The 20102-nt window shown below is 33.7% G+C and overlaps 2 protein-coding genes across 3 annotated transcripts; both read left to right on the forward strand.

Annotated features, from left to right (window-relative positions):
* The first annotated feature begins 804 nt into the window (after window positions 1-804).
* LOC106134115 (traB domain-containing protein) lies at window positions 805-8876 on the forward strand. Of its 2 annotated transcripts, none has more exons than XM_013334085.2 (11): window positions 805-951; window positions 1259-1475; window positions 1629-1739; window positions 2083-2213; window positions 2964-3088; window positions 3341-3467; window positions 3625-3764; window positions 4244-4395; window positions 5495-5600; window positions 5927-6055; window positions 7001-8876. In XM_013334085.2, the coding sequence occupies exons 2-10, from the start codon at window positions 1268-1270 to the stop codon at window positions 6039-6041; spliced, it is 1215 nt and encodes a 404-aa protein (XP_013189539.2). In that variant the 5' UTR covers window positions 805-951; window positions 1259-1267; the 3' UTR covers window positions 6042-6055; window positions 7001-8876. The 2 variants fall into 2 exon arrangements, with proteins under 2 accessions (XP_013189539.2, XP_013189546.2); XM_013334092.2 differs by having other exon boundaries at window positions 1259-1451.
* Window positions 8877-9223: 347 nt separating this feature from the next.
* Window positions 9224-20037, forward strand: LOC106131845 (traB domain-containing protein). The gene is made up of 11 exons (XM_060944991.1): window positions 9224-9519; window positions 9842-10011; window positions 10475-10599; window positions 10762-10888; window positions 11185-11327; window positions 11890-12047; window positions 12265-12367; window positions 15392-15485; window positions 15698-15869; window positions 17953-18112; window positions 19089-20037. Exons 1-11 carry the CDS (start codon window positions 9432-9434, stop codon window positions 19102-19104), a joined length of 1356 nt encoding a protein of 451 aa, XP_060800974.1. The 5' UTR covers window positions 9224-9431; the 3' UTR covers window positions 19105-20037.
* The last annotated feature ends 65 nt before the right edge of the window (window positions 20038-20102 follow it).

Here is a 20102-nt window from a genome sequence, read left to right on the forward strand (position 1 = left end):
AACATGCCTTTATGAGCAGTCAAAAACTATCCAAAAAGGCTCGACTGGCTGTGCATAGAGGCGTGTTGGCCCCGACATTAATGTATGGGAGTGAAAGTTGGGTATGGCAAAAGAAGAACGAAAGCAGAATAAATGCAGTGGAAATGAGAGCGTTAAGGAGTATGATGGGTGTGAAATTGAGTGACCGGATAAGGAACAGCGTGATAAGGGAATGTTGTGATGTGAAAGAAGATGTAGTTACAGAAATAGAAAAGGGTATGTTGAGATGGTTCGGTCATGTGGAGAGGATGAATGAAAACAGGTTGACTAAGCAGATATACAAGGCGAGTGTGGAGGGAAAGGTCGGAGTGGGAAGACCTAAACGAACGTATCTTGATCAAATCAAGGACGTTCTGGTAAAGGGTCAGGTCAAAAGTATCCGAAACCGCCGTGCTTGCATGAAGAAAGTTATGAATGTGGATGAAGCGAAGGAAGTATGCAGAGATCGTGGCAAGTGGAAAGAGGTAGTCTCTGCCTACCCCTCCGGGAAAGAGGCGTGATTTTATGCATGTATGTTTATACATACATGCATAAAATCACAAGATGTGGATAACGTACCTGCTTTTGTTTATACAAAAGCAGGTACGTTATCCACATCTTGTTTGTGCTTTCCTTAGCGTCTGTCAGTGTCAAACTAGAAGAACAAATTTTGAAGAATCTATTAATCTACTCACGCGATATTGAACTTTATTTCAATTAATTAAAATTGATTTTAAGAAGTAAGTACATGACGTGCCAGAACGTCAAAACTACGATAGTGTTTCGTGTACACAGTTTATATTATTTCATGTGTCATGTACCTACGCTACGTTGCATTTGCAATATTTGCATGCTGCTTTCATCTTCGTGATATCTTCAGTTTAAGAATTTTAATTTCTCAAGAGTGTTTGTAAAAAGCGACAACGTCCCAATGTAGGAATATTAATACGCTGCATATTATAAACTTTTACGTTAAAGTGTTTTCGATTTTACTGATAATGATTTTGTTTACCGTTCATTTATCATTTCATAAGTATTAATGTGCTAATGATAAAGAATTTATTTACACGTGAATTTACTGAGTTCTCCCTCAGCTCACCCCTAGCACCCTTATTCTCTGCCTATATATTGTTAGCTTCATATACAAAGAACAATTAACATATCGCTATTCTGTATTAATATCAAGGAAATAAATTATCATCTCGTTACCTGTATTCATTGATATTTCTTAATTTTTAAGTGATCCAGAATGGAAGCTAGTGATCGCCTGCTGGGTACAGGTGGTGTGAGTAAAGACAAACAATCAGCAAATATTAAACCATCCAGAGTCAAGTGTGACATTGTGAATGAATGTCAGATTTTTATCAAAGCTGAAGATGGAAGTGGTGATGCCCCCATGAATGTGACCGACAAGGCTGTGCTTAGTAAAAAAGGTTCCTATAATAAAATATTCATAGGTAGATTTTCATTAATCATAAATGAATTTTATTTTTATTAACATCATTAGTCATTGCAAATCTTCATAAAATAACATTTGTTCAAGAAGTTATGCTTTTTACTCATTTTTTGAGATAAAATAAGTTTCATTATTTGATTTCTTGGTTTTTTAGGGAGTCCAAAATTTGTTACTTCAACACCTGATCAAAAGAAGGATAGTGCAACTGATAATTTGTCAGCTGATTCCAATCCTGAATGTGATTTTATTGATCCTCATATAGAAGGTAATGATTTACAGTTTTAAGCAAAACATTTAAATAAACTTTGATGGACAATAAATTACTTTTTTAAGTGCCCCTCCATTCATTAAGAGTCAAAAATACTAAGAGTACAAACAATATTTTTACTGTTTTCTTATATGCATAGATAATAGTGGTATGTGGTCATTTCATAAGCCAATACAGAGTAGTCATAGAGTACTAACTTATTAAAATATATAGTCAATACCTACCTCTACACTCAAAGAAGATTAGACCTGTGAAAGGTATTTATAAACTAACTCATTATTGAAGACTTCTTTAAATATTCCATGTAGGAAAATTTGCATAAACAAGTCTCATTCTTTAGATGTTCCGGACTTGCCAATGGATGATGGCCTCCCCGACACAGTGACAGTACTGAATGCTGAAGATGGAGGCAAAGTTTATGTAGTGGGCACGGCTCACTTCAGTTTGCAGTCCCAAGAGGATGTTTCTAAGGTATTTTTGATTTTATTACAAAAAAATACTTAAAAAATAAGAAAAGAATGCACAATTAATACAGATTGAGTTAGCCTCAAAGTAAGTTTGAAACTTGTATTATGTGGTACAAACTCAACAATGCTATGTTCAATAATAAATTCTTTGTTTCTAGAAGTATTTATTTTGTATATACATACATATAGTCATGTCTATATCTCGTGCGGATTTGACAGAGCCTACAGTGTTGAGAAGACTAAAAAGCCACATTCAGTTGTACAGCTTATGCATGTATGTAATGCTTATATAGATAAAAATCCAAGACCCAGGCCAATCAGAGAATGTTTGTTACTCATCATGCCCTGACTGGGATTCGAACATAAATATAGTGATAGTCTATTGCTTTAGGTACTGAATAAAGGTAACAATCTTGATATGTCTTTTTGTTGAAAAATGTTTTATATTAATTTATAGCCGTGAAAAAAAAGCAAAATGAAATAACAGATGTCATAATAAATTACTTTTGAAAGGTATTACTCATTTATTAATCTTAGAAATGTAATTTTAACAAAAAACTCTTTTATTGTTTACTTTTGTTTTAGTAGTAAGGAATGAACTATACTATACAGTTAAATCACGCCTCTATTCCGGAGGGGTAGGGAAAAAGTACATCTTTCCATAATCCATCTGTGCCATAATCCCTGCATGCTTATTTCATCTCATCCACATTCATAATTATTTGTTTTGCAAGTTTACTTTTATGTTTTTAAGGTTATTCAAGAAGTGAATCCACATATCGTAATGGTGGAATTGTGCCAGCAAAGAACTAATATTTTGCTACTAGACGAAGAAATTATACTCAGAGAAGCCAAAAATATTAATATTAAGAAGATCAGGTGGGCATTCTGAAATAATGAATATTTTTAATAATTGCGAAAGATATTTATAAAATTCTGCTGATGGAATGCTTTAAATTTTGGGAAGCAAAAATATAGAAAATAGTATACTACTTAAGCTTAGTAATACTACAAAGTACTATTACTAAGCTTAAGGAACTTATAAATCATACAATGTTATAAACAGAAGTTTTAAGAAAAAGAATAGTTGTTTTTTGAATGTCACATTATAAAATAGTTTATTTTTAACAGGGAAACTATGGCTCAGAATGGTGTGTTCAATGGCCTTATGTACATTTTACTATTAAACATGTCCGCCCATATTACGAGAGAGCTGGGCATGGCGCCTGGTGGAGAATTTAGACGTGCTATGGCTGAGGTACCTATACTTTATTATCTTACAGTAATAACTAGTTAAGAGTAAGCTTTATTAGATAAAAGAATATAATGCTCATCTGGGACTGATGAAAAATTTACACTGATTGTTTGTTGTCTCAACATACTTTTTCTTTTCTCATATTGAAACTTTGTTACAGGCGAAGAAAATTCCGAACTGTATTGTCCAACTCGGCGACCGGCCGATCGACATAACTTTGCATAGGGCCATTGCATCACTGTCCTGGGGACAGACTATACGTTTCATTTGGCATTTGCTCACATCAAATAAGAGTATAAGGTAAAGAACAGTCCTGTTTTTGTCAGTAGAACTTGGGTGACCGAGCAGAGCTCAGTGTTTTTGTTAACTGTTTCAAATTACTATCTTATACGGGAATATAATTTGGGTGAAAATATGGGAAATTGGAATTATTACAGACGTAGGACCTAGCTTAGATCGTTTTTTTTTGCCCTGGGTTCACCTTTAATCATTTTCCCATATAAGATCTCTGTATAAAATAATACCATGGTCATGTATCTAACAGCGAAGTGAATTGCTGTAAGTGTGTTAAGCATTATTTTTTTAAGTTTTCTTCATAACATTTTATGGATTTATCTTCTGTCTTATGTCTAAAATTTAGTAATGTTTTTGTATTATAACCTGGGCCTTAAGTGCATATTTTTCTACTATTGGCCTAAAAAATTTCTTATTTAAATCACAAAATAATATTTTACGAAGCTTTACCTTTCAGTAGCGCAGTTCTTTTTTTATTTTCACAGCGCTGAGGAAGTAGAAAAGTGCAAACAGAAGAAGATGCTAGAGGACATGTTGGAGGAAATGGCGCAAGAGTTTCCCGCTTTAGAGCGAGTCTTTGTTGTCGAGAGGGACATGTTTCTGTGTCACTCGCTACAACTCGCCGCAATGCAGCCACGTCAGTATTATAAAAAAAAATAACAACAAAAGTAAAAAGTTCTGTCTGATTTGCAATACGGTTTTGTCCTGCAATTATGTAACACTAACTGTGCCCGCGACTCCGTTCGCGTGGATAAGTTATTTTGGTTCATCATTTATACCCTCAAGAGTGAATAGTTTTCCCCGTCGTTTCACATTTTCCATTATTTATTTGCTCCTAATAGTTGAAGCGTGATGTTATATAGCCTAAAGCCTTTCTCGATTCATGGCCTTTTCAACACAAAAATAATTTTTAAATTTGAACCAGTAGGTAGTTCCTGAGATTAGCGCGTTCAAACAAACAAACTCTTCAGCTTTATAATATTAGTATAGATATTACATATTAGGTATTGGTGTGGGTATTTGCAAAAAACACCTGATGATAGTGTAGAGACTATTGTGATGTTCATCAGTAAAAAATCACTAGGTACACTTCAGAGTCTTTTATAGGTCATCTTATCATATTATCTTAGGTAATCTAGATATGTATCGCTTAGTATAATTTTCAGAAAGGAACTGATGGTGGGCCTACAAACGTTGTAAACATATGAGAGTGAAAAAATAATTGAACATACATAATGTACATACACATCTTTATCCTGTGTGTGATAGGCTGCTAACTCATCGCCTAAAAGAAGAATACCATGTATATAAGCCTTTCCCTTAGTCGCATTTTACGACACCCATGGGAAAGAGATGGAGTGGTCCTATTTATATTGGTGCCGGGAACCACACACAACAGAACCACAATAAAAACGCTATAAATAATTGAACTAACCTTATTCTGCTCTCACTATATCTGTTTCCTGATTTCCGCATAGTGTCCATGGACGCGAATGTTCAACAAGCCTTGATGCAAATTGAAAGATTTCTTTTAATTTAAATGTTTATACATATAACAGTAATTATTTTGCTTATAATTAAGGATAGTGTGCTCTATTGCAATACATTAACATCCATTTTCGAAAGGACAGACGAATTTGTTTGGTTCGGTTGTGTTTTCAGCAAGATTGTGGGTATAGGGTATAGATACTACGTCGATGACTTGAGAAAACAGTTTTTTTTTTATTTTTATACAGGTAGAGAGCCTTGTCGCATAGTGGGAGTGGTTGGCATTGGTCACGTGAATGGTATCGTGCAGCATTGGGGCAAGATAAAACCACAGGACATACCACCGTTGCTAGAGTAAGTTATTGTTAAATACTATTATATATTGACGACGATTGTGTGTTCATTTTATTGGATGTTGTTATTGGATTGATCAAATCCGCTCCCGCGGGAATTTTGGGTAGGTATTCCTCTTTTACTTTAGACCACATAACAGATAATCTTTTCGAGATTATCGGCTCTGTCTGTTCCGTAAGGGATAAAGGCGTGATTATATGTTGACACATTCTCAAAATCAATTTTACCACTAGTAAGCCATTCAGATGTATATATTCGTGCGTTATGTATATTCAAGACTATCATGTTTGCCCCCGTATATGACAAAGACGTAATTATTCTTGCAGCGTGCCGCCGCCATCTTTGACGACTCGCGTGGTGCGCGTGTCGGTGCGCGTGGCGCTGGCGGGCGCGCTCGTGTACGCGGCCGCGCGTCTCATGCCGCGCCGCTGGCTGCCATGATGACGCACACGCTAGTAAGTCACTATCTCCGCAGTTTAATGAGTCTACCGTTTATTGTCACACCAGTTGGCTACACTGTCGACTATTCTTAGTCCCGGTTACATCCTCGCGTCTTTGGAGAGGAGCTCCAGGTGCGCCAATGATCACGCTTCTGGATTGGGTAAGCCAGGTTCTAACACGGAGCGACTCGCGTCTGACCTCCGCGACCTTTACAGGGGAAACTAACACGTATTGGATCATGGTTACACATTAAGTTGCCTGAATGCGCAAGTTTCCTCTCGATGATATCGCTCACTGTAAAAGCATCGATTACCACTGAAACTGATATACCTACATAACTCACAAAAAGAGTCATTGGTGCATGGCCAAGGTGGAATTTGAACCCGTGCCTCCATATGCGTATCAAATATTTTTAAAATGGCATCTTGTCGATTCCCTGCCTAGTAAGTCACTATCACATGCCTAATATGTCAGTTTGTTTGTTTGTAAACTCTTTATTGCACATAAAAATAAATATAACCAATTACAAAATAGTTATTAGATTCATTGTTTTTGGAATCACCAGTTAATCCACTGTCGATTAAGGTTCTAAACAATAGCAATGTTTTCTAAATGTATTAACTTTATGAAACTCTATATATAATAAAATATTTCTACACTCGTACCAATAAAATACAAATAATGCACTTCTTACCGTTTCGCTCGCCGTCGATATAGTTACGGTCGTAAAGTTTTATGGTATTCTTGCTATTTTGCTGGCGAGAGAGTTATATAGACAGTATTAGCCCGCTTATGTATTCTCATGTAACATACCTTTATTTTATCTCAGACGTTTCGAATAATGTTACAATAATGTTTGTAAATAGCACATTTCTACTATTTAAAATAGATTATAGAGAGAGAGAGAGAAGGAAGAAAAAGGTAAACGAATCAAGTAACTGTAATTAATTTTTTTACAGGTCTCTTCTGCATAATTCTTTTAAAGACTAATAGGTAAGAAGAATTCAATTTGAAAACGAATGTTTGTGTGATAAAGTGTAATTGTTAATGGTGAATATATTGTTATAATTATACACAGTTATTGAATTTATCTTAAAATAATAGGTATAGTCTTAATTTTTTTATCTCAGATGACTTTATCAACTTACTTTGTAGCTCATATTTATGTTCATTACGTATGTCTGCTATGTTTCTGTCCTACTTAATTATTATTTACTAAAGTGGCTGATTCATTAAAAGCTTTAAGGCCTTATGTCTTTAGTAAGAATTGCCGATAGTGTTATCCGTAATGCCTTTTCAATTCATATATCTGGCCATATTGTAGGGTAATTGGACAAAATATAAGTATTACTTGAAATTATGAGTAAGTACCTAGTTACTCAATTTCAAAAACTATACCACGAAATAATATGACATCTTAGTCTCAAAGATAGTACCGCAAAGTCTATTTTTACTATCTTCTTTTATGATCTTTTAGTCTAAGGTGTCATATTATTTCGTGGTTTGTTTTTGAACTTAAGGAACTACTAATAATTTTAAAAACTTTTTGTCAAACGGTCCCTACAATATGGCTACAATATACGTTGCCAGCCTCTATCTACATGTCCATTATCGTCTTACCTTTAAAAAAAATTTACGAGGTAGAAAAACACCTTAATATACGATACAAGCGAAGTCAAAGTGTGTAGATTGACCTCTCAAACAAAGTCACTTATTATATCCAACATCATCTATATGTATATCAACTAGCAAGACATGGATGATAGCCACAATCTTATTTACATAACCATTTTTGTTCATGGCTCAAAATTTATTTTTATCACCTTTTATGTTCCCTGACACATGCCATTCCATCTTTGTTCAAATCTATTGCTGTTTCTCTTCTACCGTAGTTCTTCTACGTAGGATAAAATTATAGTGGCTTTTACCTAACATTTCCCATCTTTTATCAGATCTCTGATTATTTAACATAGAAACACATCTAGACACTCTGTGCTTCGCTTGCTGTTAGATATAAATATATTAGATGCACTCGCTTATTTATGATTTTTCCAAAACTAATTACCTTAATCCTGTAACTACCGGTATCTTCACTTAAGAGTTTTCTAACTGTCTTTAGAATGCCGAATAAAATATAATAAGGATATCACTGTACTATAGTAAGGAAACTTATTCAAGAAAATAGGTACACAAAGATTTCATTTTGGCTTACTCTTACTACTTATTTTTTAAACTAATTATTCACAAAAAGGCCGAATTTCGTTTAAGAAGGAAACAAATACCTATATAACTATAATTTCATTTATTTTCTACTGAGTAACCATGCAAACTGCAATATTTTTTTTTATTTTATTGAAATGACATTGAAATTATGTAATTAGTACTGCATATTGGTGTAAATATGTAATATTAATACTTACTTTATAATTTCGGTCTAGCGATTTTATCGTTAGACTTTAATTATTGGAATTTAATGTATGTAGAAAATTTATTAAGTTTTATTCATGTCAGGTACGTGATATAGCCAGAATAGCATGATCAGTTTTAATTTGATTCAATAATAATTATCTTCATAAAACATATTTAGTTTCATGCAATTTAATAAATAATATCTTAAAATGCTTAGATTAATGTTCATTTTCAAATGTTCTTGAGAACTGTGATAATGAGCAACACACATGTCCATCCTTTATTAATTATATGAATAACATGTACAAGTTGATAAGAGTGTAATTTTCATATGACTTTGTTAATATGGAAATATGTGCTGATCTGAAATATTGGTGGTCACAACTTAGGACTCCAACGATTACTTCAATAAATTTATTATTATTATCTATTGTGTTTGTCTTATGTGTCTTTTGTAAGTTGTTCCCTTGATTTTATTACGGGTTGATTGAAAGAGGTAAGGTTTTAAGAAATAATAATAATGCCTGAAGCGAATTAAATAATGTGTTTGCTTTTGTCTAAGTTTAAGTACAATGCGTTTACTAGCTTTTACCCGCATCTTCGCCCGCGCGAATTTGCGCCACCCACAAAAAGGTTTTACGCAAATCCCGCGGAAATTAGAATTATAGATTTTACCAGGATAAAGGACACCCTATGTCCATGTCTATGAAGCAGGTTCAGATTCTCTAAATTATATATAGTAGGTACACGAAGTTTCAAGAAGATTGGTTTAGTAGAAATCGTGTGAAAACGAAAAAACTAACTAAATAAACCAATTGACGCTGGCTTTAAATACACTGCGTAAAAATTATAATGTAAAATTGACAGTAAAATATCACTCAAAACCATGGACAGACCGAAAGCAACAATTATAAAAAAATTCTAAATAAACGCATTTTAACATGACAAAATTTATAGTATATAAAAAATTCTCTTTGAAATATGATAAACCGGACATGTAACATTATCAGATATTACAACACTGTGATTGATTCTGTCGTGCTCGCGAAGAGAATTACTAGGACACCCAGTAAGTACTCAAAGCTGTCCTATACGTCCTGAGTAGATGTTCAATTAAGTATTGACAACAATACAGAGTACAAGTTTATTGTTGGGCTTTAAAACAGTGGTAGATCGCTTATTTTGAAAATTATATCTAGCCCAGTTCCTTGACAGATTGAATAAATGCACGGAAATAAAAGTATAGAGTTACAGGCTTGTATATCTTCGGAAGGCCGACCCCGGACCCCGAAACACTTCTGTGGAGGGTGCAAGAGAGGTTAAAGTCGTGTAAAATGTAAATGAAGAAAAGTAACTATAAACTGGAAATAACGTTTCATCTTCCCTTCCAGGAAAACGTGGAACGTTTAACTCTTTACTCGGTTCATCGCAAAGATATCTGAGTGACGGAGGATTGTCATTGCCTCCAGCAGCCACTCTCATTCAGAATGATAGCCAAGGGACCGTCGTGTTACTCGGCACCGTCCATTTCAGTAAACAATCAGTTGAAGATGTTTCAATGGTTAATAGATATAATTACCTATATAGTACAAATCAAACAAATTTGCTAGCCCCACACATTTTCCTGTTTATCCCTACTTAAGGTCCCTACTAAATTAAATCACTTGTACCCTCTTCTACATTAGATATTAAATCATAGGGCCAAACCATAACCATTTGGATACTCCAAATGGTTATGGTTTGGCCCTATGATTTAATACATAAAAAAATATAGAAGTAGTAATGTAAAGTTAAAATTAAAAAAAAAAAGAGTTTCAAATATTTGTGACCGAGCCGAAAATTGCGGTGCAAGATTGCGTTGGTTGGTTGGTTGTATTATATTATTCTGACTTCTATGGACAAAACAATGTGCTGATTAACTTGTGGAAAGCATGGCGAGAACACAGGTTTTCTTTTTATGTATGTTGCAGCATATTTTCCCTGTTGAATTGTTATTGATATACCATATTTAATTCATAAAACAGATAGTGAAGACGTTGAATCCAAACGCTATACTTGTAGAACTATGTCGGCAAAGAGTGTCTCTGTTGGAATTAGATGACAAGAAGTTCTTGGAAGATGCCCAAAAGTTTGACGCTAGGAAAATGAAGTAAGTGAAAAAATAATTAATGGCTATCAAAGTCTTTTGGTTCTTTTGGTGAAATGTTTGTATAGGATCTGCCGCTTAGTAAATATTGTTAATTAATTATTGAAATTAATTGAAATCTTGTATAGGACCTAAGCTAAATAAGCCATATTTTTGTTTTGCCAGGGATGCTGTGAAAGGCCAAAACTTGGTCTCAGGCATGTTACACGCTATGTTACTCAAGACTTATGCAGATATTGCAAAAGAATTGGGAGTTGCACCAGGGGGAGAATTCAGAAGAGCTTATCAAGAGGTGTTTCCATGTGATTTGTTGATGTTGACATGTTGATTAAAATAAGTAAACAGACTCAAAATTTCGCCGAAAATGTGTTCGGAACAAACAAATTCATCCGCCCGTTAGAAAATGGATCTTAATGTATTACAATAAAGCACACAATTCTTAAATATAAAACTCTGCTCATTAGAGGAATAACATTGTAAAACGATCGTGGTCACAGACAGATTTCGGGTTCACTGTAGTAAGAAGAGAGGAATCAATTAATGTTTTTTTTATAATTAGATTAATTGATAAATAATAACGTATTTCAGATGAAAAGGATACCTGGTTGCAAACTTTTCTTAGGAGATCGACCTATACAAATAACAATTGCACGAGCATTTCAGTCTTTAAATGTCTATGAATTAGGTCAAGTGCTTTATCACCTAACTACTTCAAATCCAAAACCATTAGAGTAAGTATTTATTTATTGACACCTAAGTACCTACATCCTATTACCATAGATTATACGGCCTCTGTGGCGCAGCGGTAGTGCGCTTGTCTGTGTCACCGGAGGTCCCGGGTTCGAATCCCGGCCAGGGCATGATGAGAAACGAACTTTCTCTGATTGGCCGTATATATTTATAGATGAACTATAAACAACTAACATACCTACATCCCAGCTTAAATGAAATATATAAACGATTAGCACATATTCAGCTGAAAACCGTACGAAACATACCTACAAATTTGTCAGTCCGTTTGAAAATGAATCTTAAAATAAATATAAAACTCCTCATTCCCAATGAGTTTTTTGAATGCCGTAGGAAAATCTGTAAAATACCTTAGTTTAGTAAGGACGTTACTTTTTGTTTAAGATCTCAGCTTTAAATAGATAGAGAAATATGTTAATTAAATATAATGGAGACCAACCTTCATTTTAAAAGGTTACATTTTGCTGTAGGTAGGTACCTACATCCGTGGGATAACATAACCAAATTCAAAAATTAAAAAAAAATATATAATTTCCATTGCAGTAGAAATTCACTGGAGAAGTATAAAGATAGAGATTTCGTGCAAGCTCAGTTCGAAGAAATCACGAGGGATGTACCGGCATTCAAGAAGATTTTTCATGTGTTCGTCGACGAACGTGATAAATGTCTTGCATATTCGTTGCAAGAGTGTGTGCGCACTGGTATGTTTTCTAAACTATTTACGTAAGTTTTTATATATACTTATATTTAATTATCACTCGGGCGTATTTTGGATCATTCTTACGATATTTTCACTCACCGTACCTATTTTATTTTCATGGGCATATAAATATTTGTATATAAAGCCAGCGTTTTTGTTTTCTTAGTTTTATATTTTTTAAGACACAGTAGTATCTTAATTAGTATTTTTCTCTTTAGTGAATAATCCCCGAGTTCTGGCCGTTGTTGGGATGGGCCATGTTGATGGGATAGTCAAATATTATGGAAGAATGAAACAAGAAGACATTGTTCCTCTGTTATTGTAAGTAACTATTATGCTTAGTTTGATTTACTTAAAATTAATTTGACAATTAAATAATGCTTAAGTAAAGTTATGACTTTCGTAGTAGGTGATCTGATGATACTTGTTCAGAAGTATGGTTTTTATAAAAGCGTTTGACATTTTAATATCCTAAAATGTCAGGATATCGTCGTACGACAAGTCGTAGTAAGTTGGTACCTTAAACTCACTATTAGTACCTACTCCTACCTGGTCTTAATTACATAAAAAAGTTAAAACAATTTTTTTCAAACTTGTACATATAAAGCCGGCTTCCCAAGGTGCGTTTTTTCAGAGACAATACTCCATACTCTGAGGAATTAGCGTATGATGTCGAGTATGCCAATGTAAACCCTCGTTTATACGCATATGCCAACAGCCGTGGTTCAATGTGCTCGAGGTGTGGTGCGTACCTAAGCGTACTCACATGAAACCTGGGAAGCCGGCAGTAAGTATGCTAAAGTAACTCTTAAGTGCCATGGCCAGTGCGACCTTCACCTTATTTTGTCAAATTTGTCTATAATATTTAGACTATGCGAGCGATTTATTACGACGAGAGAATTTATTTATTGCTTTTTGGTACATAGCCATATGATATTTCATAAAGGCATATTTTATAGCTGATGTTCTATCATATCTACTTACATTATGTCGTATGTTTGATTTGAGATTTTGTGTGATTGACTTAACTACTTACTGCTAATTAAGCCAAGTAATTATATATTGATATATGTACATATATTTAAGTACCCACATAAATTGGTAGCTATGTTCTCGAGATAATGAAATAATTTAAAGACGGATAATTCTTATTGTCATTTTTTGCTATTTCAGCAGCAACTAGGTTTGGGTACCACCTCTCCATTTGCTGAGATAACAAGATGCATTAGCCAACAAAATGAATATGTAGGTACTTAAATATCCTATATCCACAATCATTCTTACTTCAACTTCGATAATGTTTCTTTATATTTTCGAAATTAAAATATCTTTAGTTAATGCTTCCATAAAGTAAATTTAGGTTTTTGGTTCGTGTTTATATAAGTGTACCTATATTACATTGTCCTTTCTTTTTCTTTTCAGTGTTCCTCCACGACCATATTATACTGTCCTACTAAGAAAGGGTCTTAAATTTACGTTTTATTTTTTAGTCTTTTCTTTTTTTTACAGACTGTTATTTGGCTAAACCTTTTGCCATAAAATAAATTGTCCTTTACTAAAAATGTCCTTTATTGTCGATGGTTTTCAAAAGTACTCTATAGGTGCCGCGCCATATTGAGCTTAATTGCAAGCATAAAAGGTTCATCTCATTCGAAATGGCGCTATGTAAACATGGCACCACGCCACAAATTAAATTTCGTGAGAGGAATTCGCTCCTGTCGTAAGAACTTTCGCCAAATTTAATTCATGATTCTAAAAATCTACCGCCTTACAATCCAATTGTCAACCCTGTAGCGTCAACTGTCAAGCGTTGTAGGAGTTTAAACATGGTAGGTATAGTACTTTTTTATTTCGCCCACTTCGATCAAGTATGGCCCATTGAAGAACCAGTTATCAATCAACGGGTTTTGAATTGAATCAATCAATGGACATGTGTGTAGGTATGTCTTACAACGATATGTAACCATGAAGCTTTGTTATGTTCCACGGCAGGAATGCGAGACTGATGCTGCTTCGAATAAATGTCTACAATTAGGTACCCACTTCAGCGGGATTCGCGATGCTCGGATTATAGGTATATTTTTTTCGATTTAGGTATGAATAACTTGTCTCCCTGTGCCTTAAAATACTTGACGTTGTCATGGACACAGGAACGGACGTGACGTGACGAATCAGACGTGATAGTCTGGTCGCACTTGTAATTGCGCGTACCAGTACTACTTTATTCGTTGTCGAGTAAATGCCAGCGTTAAACGCCTGGTATTTACCATGTTGTACCCGAGGTTTAAAATACTTGCAATATTTTCAAAGGAAAATATCCTTCAGTTATTGTAACAAGGAACAAAAACCCTTAATAAACAAACTTTGAACCATAAAAAATCCACAACAAAAATTGTTTACCAAAATTTCTTGTAATACCTAAGTAAGTAGGTAATATAATCAAAAACTTTATCTCAATAGTAATTAAATCGATAAGACATTCAATCGAAACGTGTAAAACATTATAGCATCATTTTATCATATTGACAATGATGTCCATAAACGGACATTACATTCGCAATCACTTGCCGGTTAGGTGATTTCCCATACCCCGTTAGGAGCGCCCAGTGAGCCGTCCGACAAAAAAAGTAGGTACTCTAAAAGCAATGGAAAAATGCAAGAATAAAGTAAATACCTGGTTAACGTACTTGTTGTACGTGTAACCAGGGCTCAATACCTGGTCGCGTACGTAAATACGCAGCATCCCTAGACGTGACAAAATATTGGTGACATTGACAATTGACATTATCATATTATCATAGCTAGCAAAGTGAAGGTTGAAAGAAATTGTTTTAATTTTTTTTTCGTTTTTGTACAACTATTGCTGTATATTGAGAGGTAATTTTAATTAAATGAAAGTAATTAAATATTTCAATGTAAATTATGTTATTAATCCATATCATAATTGTTTTAACAATACTCAGAAACTCACGTAATGAAGAAACAAGTTGCGGTTGCAGTACCGATAGGAATAAATATGGAAACAAAAATATCTTCAGTACCTTTTTACAAAATTTACACCAAATTCCGCAATGCTTTGCTGGAGAGAAATATATTTCTACTGAGAACATGATACTTGTGCCTGCTGGTGATTATCAGCTTGGAACTAACGATGTTATGATAGAAAAGGATATGGAAGGCCCACAGCGAATTGTTAAGTTAGACAGTTTCTATTTAGATAAATATGAGGTATCAAACAGCGATTTTAAGCGATTTACTACTTTAACTAATTACAAGACTGAGGCAGAGTCTTTTGGAGACAGTTTTGTATTTACATTGTTTCTTAACAGTACTTTTAAACAACAGTTACACGATTTTCGTGTTGCTCAAGCCCCATGGTGGTACAAGGTTGATGGTGCAAATTGGTGGCATCCATACGGACCTGATTCGAATATTGAAGGTAAAACTTTGAATTTTATAGTCACATTATAAATAATTTTCATAGTAAATTTACATAAAAATAAATTACTTGTAGGTAAACATTATATATTTTATTCTGCAGTCTTCAGAAATTGTTCTTAAACATAAAACACTTGTGGAGTTTATATCAAAGAAGTTTAAAAAAATGATATCAGTAATTTTTAAATATATTCTGAATTATTTTCTATTTAGGTATTGAGGACCATCCTGCAGTACATGTATCATGGAATGATGCTGTTGAATATTGCAAATGGCGAAACGCCAGGCTCCCTAGTGAAGCAGAATGGGAAGCTGCTTGCCGTGGCGGTCACCACAACACAAATTATCCCTGGGGCAATAAACTTTTCCCTAATAAAAAACATATGTAAGTTTTGGAGCCCCACATATTTGATAGATAAATAACAGTGGCTGTTGCTGTGCACCACTCAGAATGTATATCATAAGAATATAAATATTTAAGCAAAGCAACAAATATTACCTATCCAACAACAAATATTACCTATCCAATGAATAGTGCCAGTCTAGACTTTAGGTTGAAGAGGTTACGAAACTGCTGACCTGTGTAAAAATAAATTTTATTATATCACAGATTTGGCAGTGGAGTGTGTAGAAATACTGCTAACAATGCAACCGAGAATACACACAGATACAGATATTCATAATTTATTAAATGCAGCTGAAGATTTTTATAGAACACAATAGGCAGGAAAATGAAAGTTTTTTAAAATAAATAATACAAGTATTAAATGCGCACTTAACCCTTTCCATGCGGCTGGCGTAATATCACGTATAACTAAAAACCGTTGGCCACACGGTGGGCGTATTATTGCGTCCAAAACAATTCCTTGTGTTAAATGATTAGACCAATATGAAAGTTGGTTCCCCTGTACTGTAGTTATAAACTCAACAACCTTACGTGAAACGGTGGAAAAATACTTACTTATTATTATGTAGATACGAGTGCATGGTTTACGCCGATAGTGTTGTAAACTTTTTATATAAAAAGTCTAATAAAAGGAGAATAATATAAATGGAAAGTTTATTACTTATAATTCTTAATAATGTGTTTTACCTCGACGATAATATTTTTAAAGATAAATCTTCAGATGAGACTCAAATTGACGAGCATGAACCATATTCGCAACCAAATTTTATCGACGATGATGAGATGTCGCAAAGTATTTTATCTAGAAAACGAGGAAGAAACAATGAAATTTCTCCCGAAACTTTTGACGAGGTCAAAGAATCTCAAGTATTTAAGATACCGCAACGAATTTTACAAAATAAAGTGAAATGTTATGATGACTCTCCAAATCCGATAACACCATGTCCAATAAAAGCACGATACAATGTACAAGATATGTCAACTAGCCAGTTACTTATTGTACCCTCATAAATTAAATTTTAAGCTACCCTCGTTACATTTTATTATAACCATAGATATTTTTTTTAAAAGCATGATAAAATAATATAAAAAAATGTAAAATGAGTATGTAAAAAACTGAGTGTTAATTTGCTTATATGCTTGCTCATACCCAGTTGCCCAAAAAATTATTATGATTAATAAAAATTTGATTTCAATTTACTACATATTTCAGTTTTTTATAAAAAAATATATATGCAAGTAATTATATATAAATATTTGATATTCTTTTTGTATTTTTGCAGCAAATGTTCATTATTCTTAATCATAATTCAATTTTGCTCATTTCTGCTTATAAAGACGTTATTGTTTCAAGGTATGGCAACACCAAAATTGTCTATATAATTTTGAAAACGAAATAATACGCCATCCGCGTCTAGCGAAAGAAATTACAGAACGCAATAATACGCCTTCCGTACAGTAGAACCAGTTTTGTTATGACGTAATATCTCGCCCATCGTTTTATAGCAGGGCCTTAATACAAAACCGCCCGTATAGAGACGGCGAAATTGAAATAATGCTTCCGCATGGAAAGGGTTAATGTACCTTTATTTTATCTCCGACATTTCAAATTATTTTGATAAATTTTTATGTATATGGGTTTTATAGATTTGTTCTCATTGTTTCTAGTTAAAAGTTATTATTTTTGCCAAAAATTTTTATGTGGTAGGTAATTAATATTTCTAGGCAAATTCATTTAGTTGTGTTAGTTAAGACCTGTGCTTATTACTGTAATTTTATTTTGTTAATATCTGTGCCCTGTGGTTCCCGGCACCAATAGAAAAAAGAATAGGACCACTACACCGCTTTCCGATTGATGTCGTAAAAGGCGAGTTAGATAGGCGTATATCATTGGGATTCCTCTTTTAGGGGATGGGCTAGCAACCTGTCAATATTTGAATTCAATTCTATTATTAAGCCAAACAGCTGAACGTGGCCTTTCAGTCTTTTGATGACTGTTGACTCTGTCTACCCTGCAAGGGATATAGACGTGATTATATGTTATGTTAATGTTTGATTTCAGGGCTAACATCTGGCAAGGAACATTTCCTAATCACAATTCTGCTAGAGATGGCTATCTCGGGACTAATCCAGTTCACATGTTCCCACAGAATGATTTTGGATTTCACAATATGGCTGGTAATGTTTGGGAATGGACTCAGAATTCTTGGTCTGAAACTGAGGTGAGTAGTATTTTAAGGTTATAAATATAAAAAACTAGCTGTGCCCGCGACTTCGTCCTCGTAGAATAGTTATTTTGGGCATCATTGAAGCCCTCAAGGATGAATAATTATCCCCGTTTTTTTTCACATTTTTCATTACTTCTTCGCTCTTAATAGTTGCAGCGTGATTTTATATAGCCTAAAGCTTTCCTCGATAAATGGTCTGTTCAACACAAAAAGAATTTTTCAATTCGAACCAGAACTTCCTGAGATTAACGCGTTCAAACAAACAAACAAGCAAACTCTTCAGCTTTATAATATTAGTATGGATGGAAATTGCGCTTTGTGGTTTAGTGTTCTTACACTCCCAGTGTTAGTCCCAGATACATTACATTCATTCTCACCTCGGAAAAGGAGCCTGTGTGAACATTTTTGACTATGATTTCATCAACATATCCACACATATTTTGAGAATTTTCATGTCATTTGCAAAGGGAGAAAGTTGGTAACTTTTACTAGATATGAAAGTATGTATATAGTATTAATTAATTGCTGTGGCACCAATAGAGAAAGAGGATCACTCCATCTATTTCCCATGAATGTCCTAAAAGGCGACTAAGGGATAGGCTTATAAATAGATGGGCCAACAACATGTCACTATTTCAATCTCAATTCTGCCACTAAGCCAAACATGGCCTATCAATTTTTTCGAGACTTTTGGCTTTGTCTGCCCCACAACGGATATAGACGTAATTATATGTATGTATTTTCGAAGAAGTAGAGTTACTAAATAGTAAAAGATGGACAGACTTTCGCATTTATCCCTACTATAATTTTAAGAAAAGAAGTTTATCTGTTTGTTACGCTTCCACGCCTAAACCACTGAACCGATTTTGATGAAGTTGACCCGAATAATGTCGCAGGGAAAAGCTAGTAATATTATATATATGTAGTTATGGTTATTGAACACTTGAGTGATTGTAACAATTTCTTTCAGCCACAAGAGAAGGTGAAGAAAGGTGGATCGTACCTGTGTCACCGTTCCTACTGCTACCGATACAGGTGCTCGGCACGCTCGCACAACACGGCCGACAGCTCCACGGGAAATCTAGGATTTCGATGTGCAAAATCTTTGTAAAATTAATTTTATTCATATGTTACCTGAAAAGTACTTAGTTGACTTGGAATGAACGGATTTATGTTGTTATTATTTAAAAGCTAGATTTTAATATTAAGAGTCTGTTACATAAGTTAATTATAATTCAATTGAAATTTCAAGTTAACCTAATATCATGAAAAAAAATTATTCTTTTATTTTTATATCAAGTTTAAAGATTCATTGATAGTATTTAAATTGATTTGGAATTATTTTTTATTTACTAAAATGGAGAGTCAATATGGCCCATCAGATAATAAATCATTGCAACAGTTATATGACATACTAGTGCTACTCTAAAAAAGCATTTTTGATTTGGTGGAATAATTTTTGCAACATATAAAATAATACATGCGTATTTTATTTAGAATATATGTATAATAATGAAGTTCCTAAAAATAATGTGTTTAGTTAATAATAAGAGATTTCGGTGCATGGATTTTTTCTTCGCCAGTTTTGTAAGAAATTGAATCTTGCGAAATTTTGTGAATTCACTCCGCATTCCATACCTTTCAATTATCGAAGGGATTTGATACTTATATTTTTAATTAAAGACTGTGATTTTTATTTGTGAGATGTGATCTGCTCTTGTAACTCTCAAATAACTAGCAGAAAAAAATATCACACCATTCTAATTATGTATATTGTTAAAGTTAAGAGTTCAAAGATCAAATGTATGTAAATGAAAAGTGAAATGTAAGTTAACACTTGTTTCGTTTGCATGTGATTATTTGTTACTTAATCATTACAATAATTAGCTTCTTTGAATAAATGTTTTTATTATGATAAATGATCTTAATTTATTTAAAGTTGTATGTTTTGTTTTAAATTAATGAAATGTGCATCACTATTATG

The sequence above is a fragment of the Amyelois transitella genome, chromosome 7, assembly GCF_032362555.1.
Source record: "Amyelois transitella isolate CPQ chromosome 7, ilAmyTran1.1, whole genome shotgun sequence".
In the NCBI taxonomy this organism is placed as follows: domain Eukaryota; kingdom Metazoa; phylum Arthropoda; class Insecta; order Lepidoptera; family Pyralidae; genus Amyelois; species Amyelois transitella.

Coding starts and splice junctions, on each gene's coding strand:
- LOC106134115 (XM_013334085.2), top strand. CDS start 1,268: ATGGAAGCTAGTGATCGCCTGCTGGGTACAGGTGGTGTGAGTAAAGAC. Junction 1,476..1,628: donor CTATAATAAAATATTCATAG/GTAGATTTTCAT, acceptor TTGGTTTTTTAG/GGAGTCCAAAATTTGTTACT. Junction 1,740..2,082: donor TATTGATCCTCATATAGAAG/GTAATGATTTAC, acceptor CTCATTCTTTAG/ATGTTCCGGACTTGCCAATG.
- LOC106131845 (XM_060944991.1), top strand. CDS start 9,432: ATGATAAACCGGACATGTAACATTATCAGATATTACAACACTGTGATT. Junction 10,600..10,761: donor TTTGACGCTAGGAAAATGAA/GTAAGTGAAAAA, acceptor TTGTTTTGCCAG/GGATGCTGTGAAAGGCCAAA. Junction 12,368..15,391: donor GACATTGTTCCTCTGTTATT/GTAAGTAACTAT, acceptor TTTAAACAACAG/TTACACGATTTTCGTGTTGC.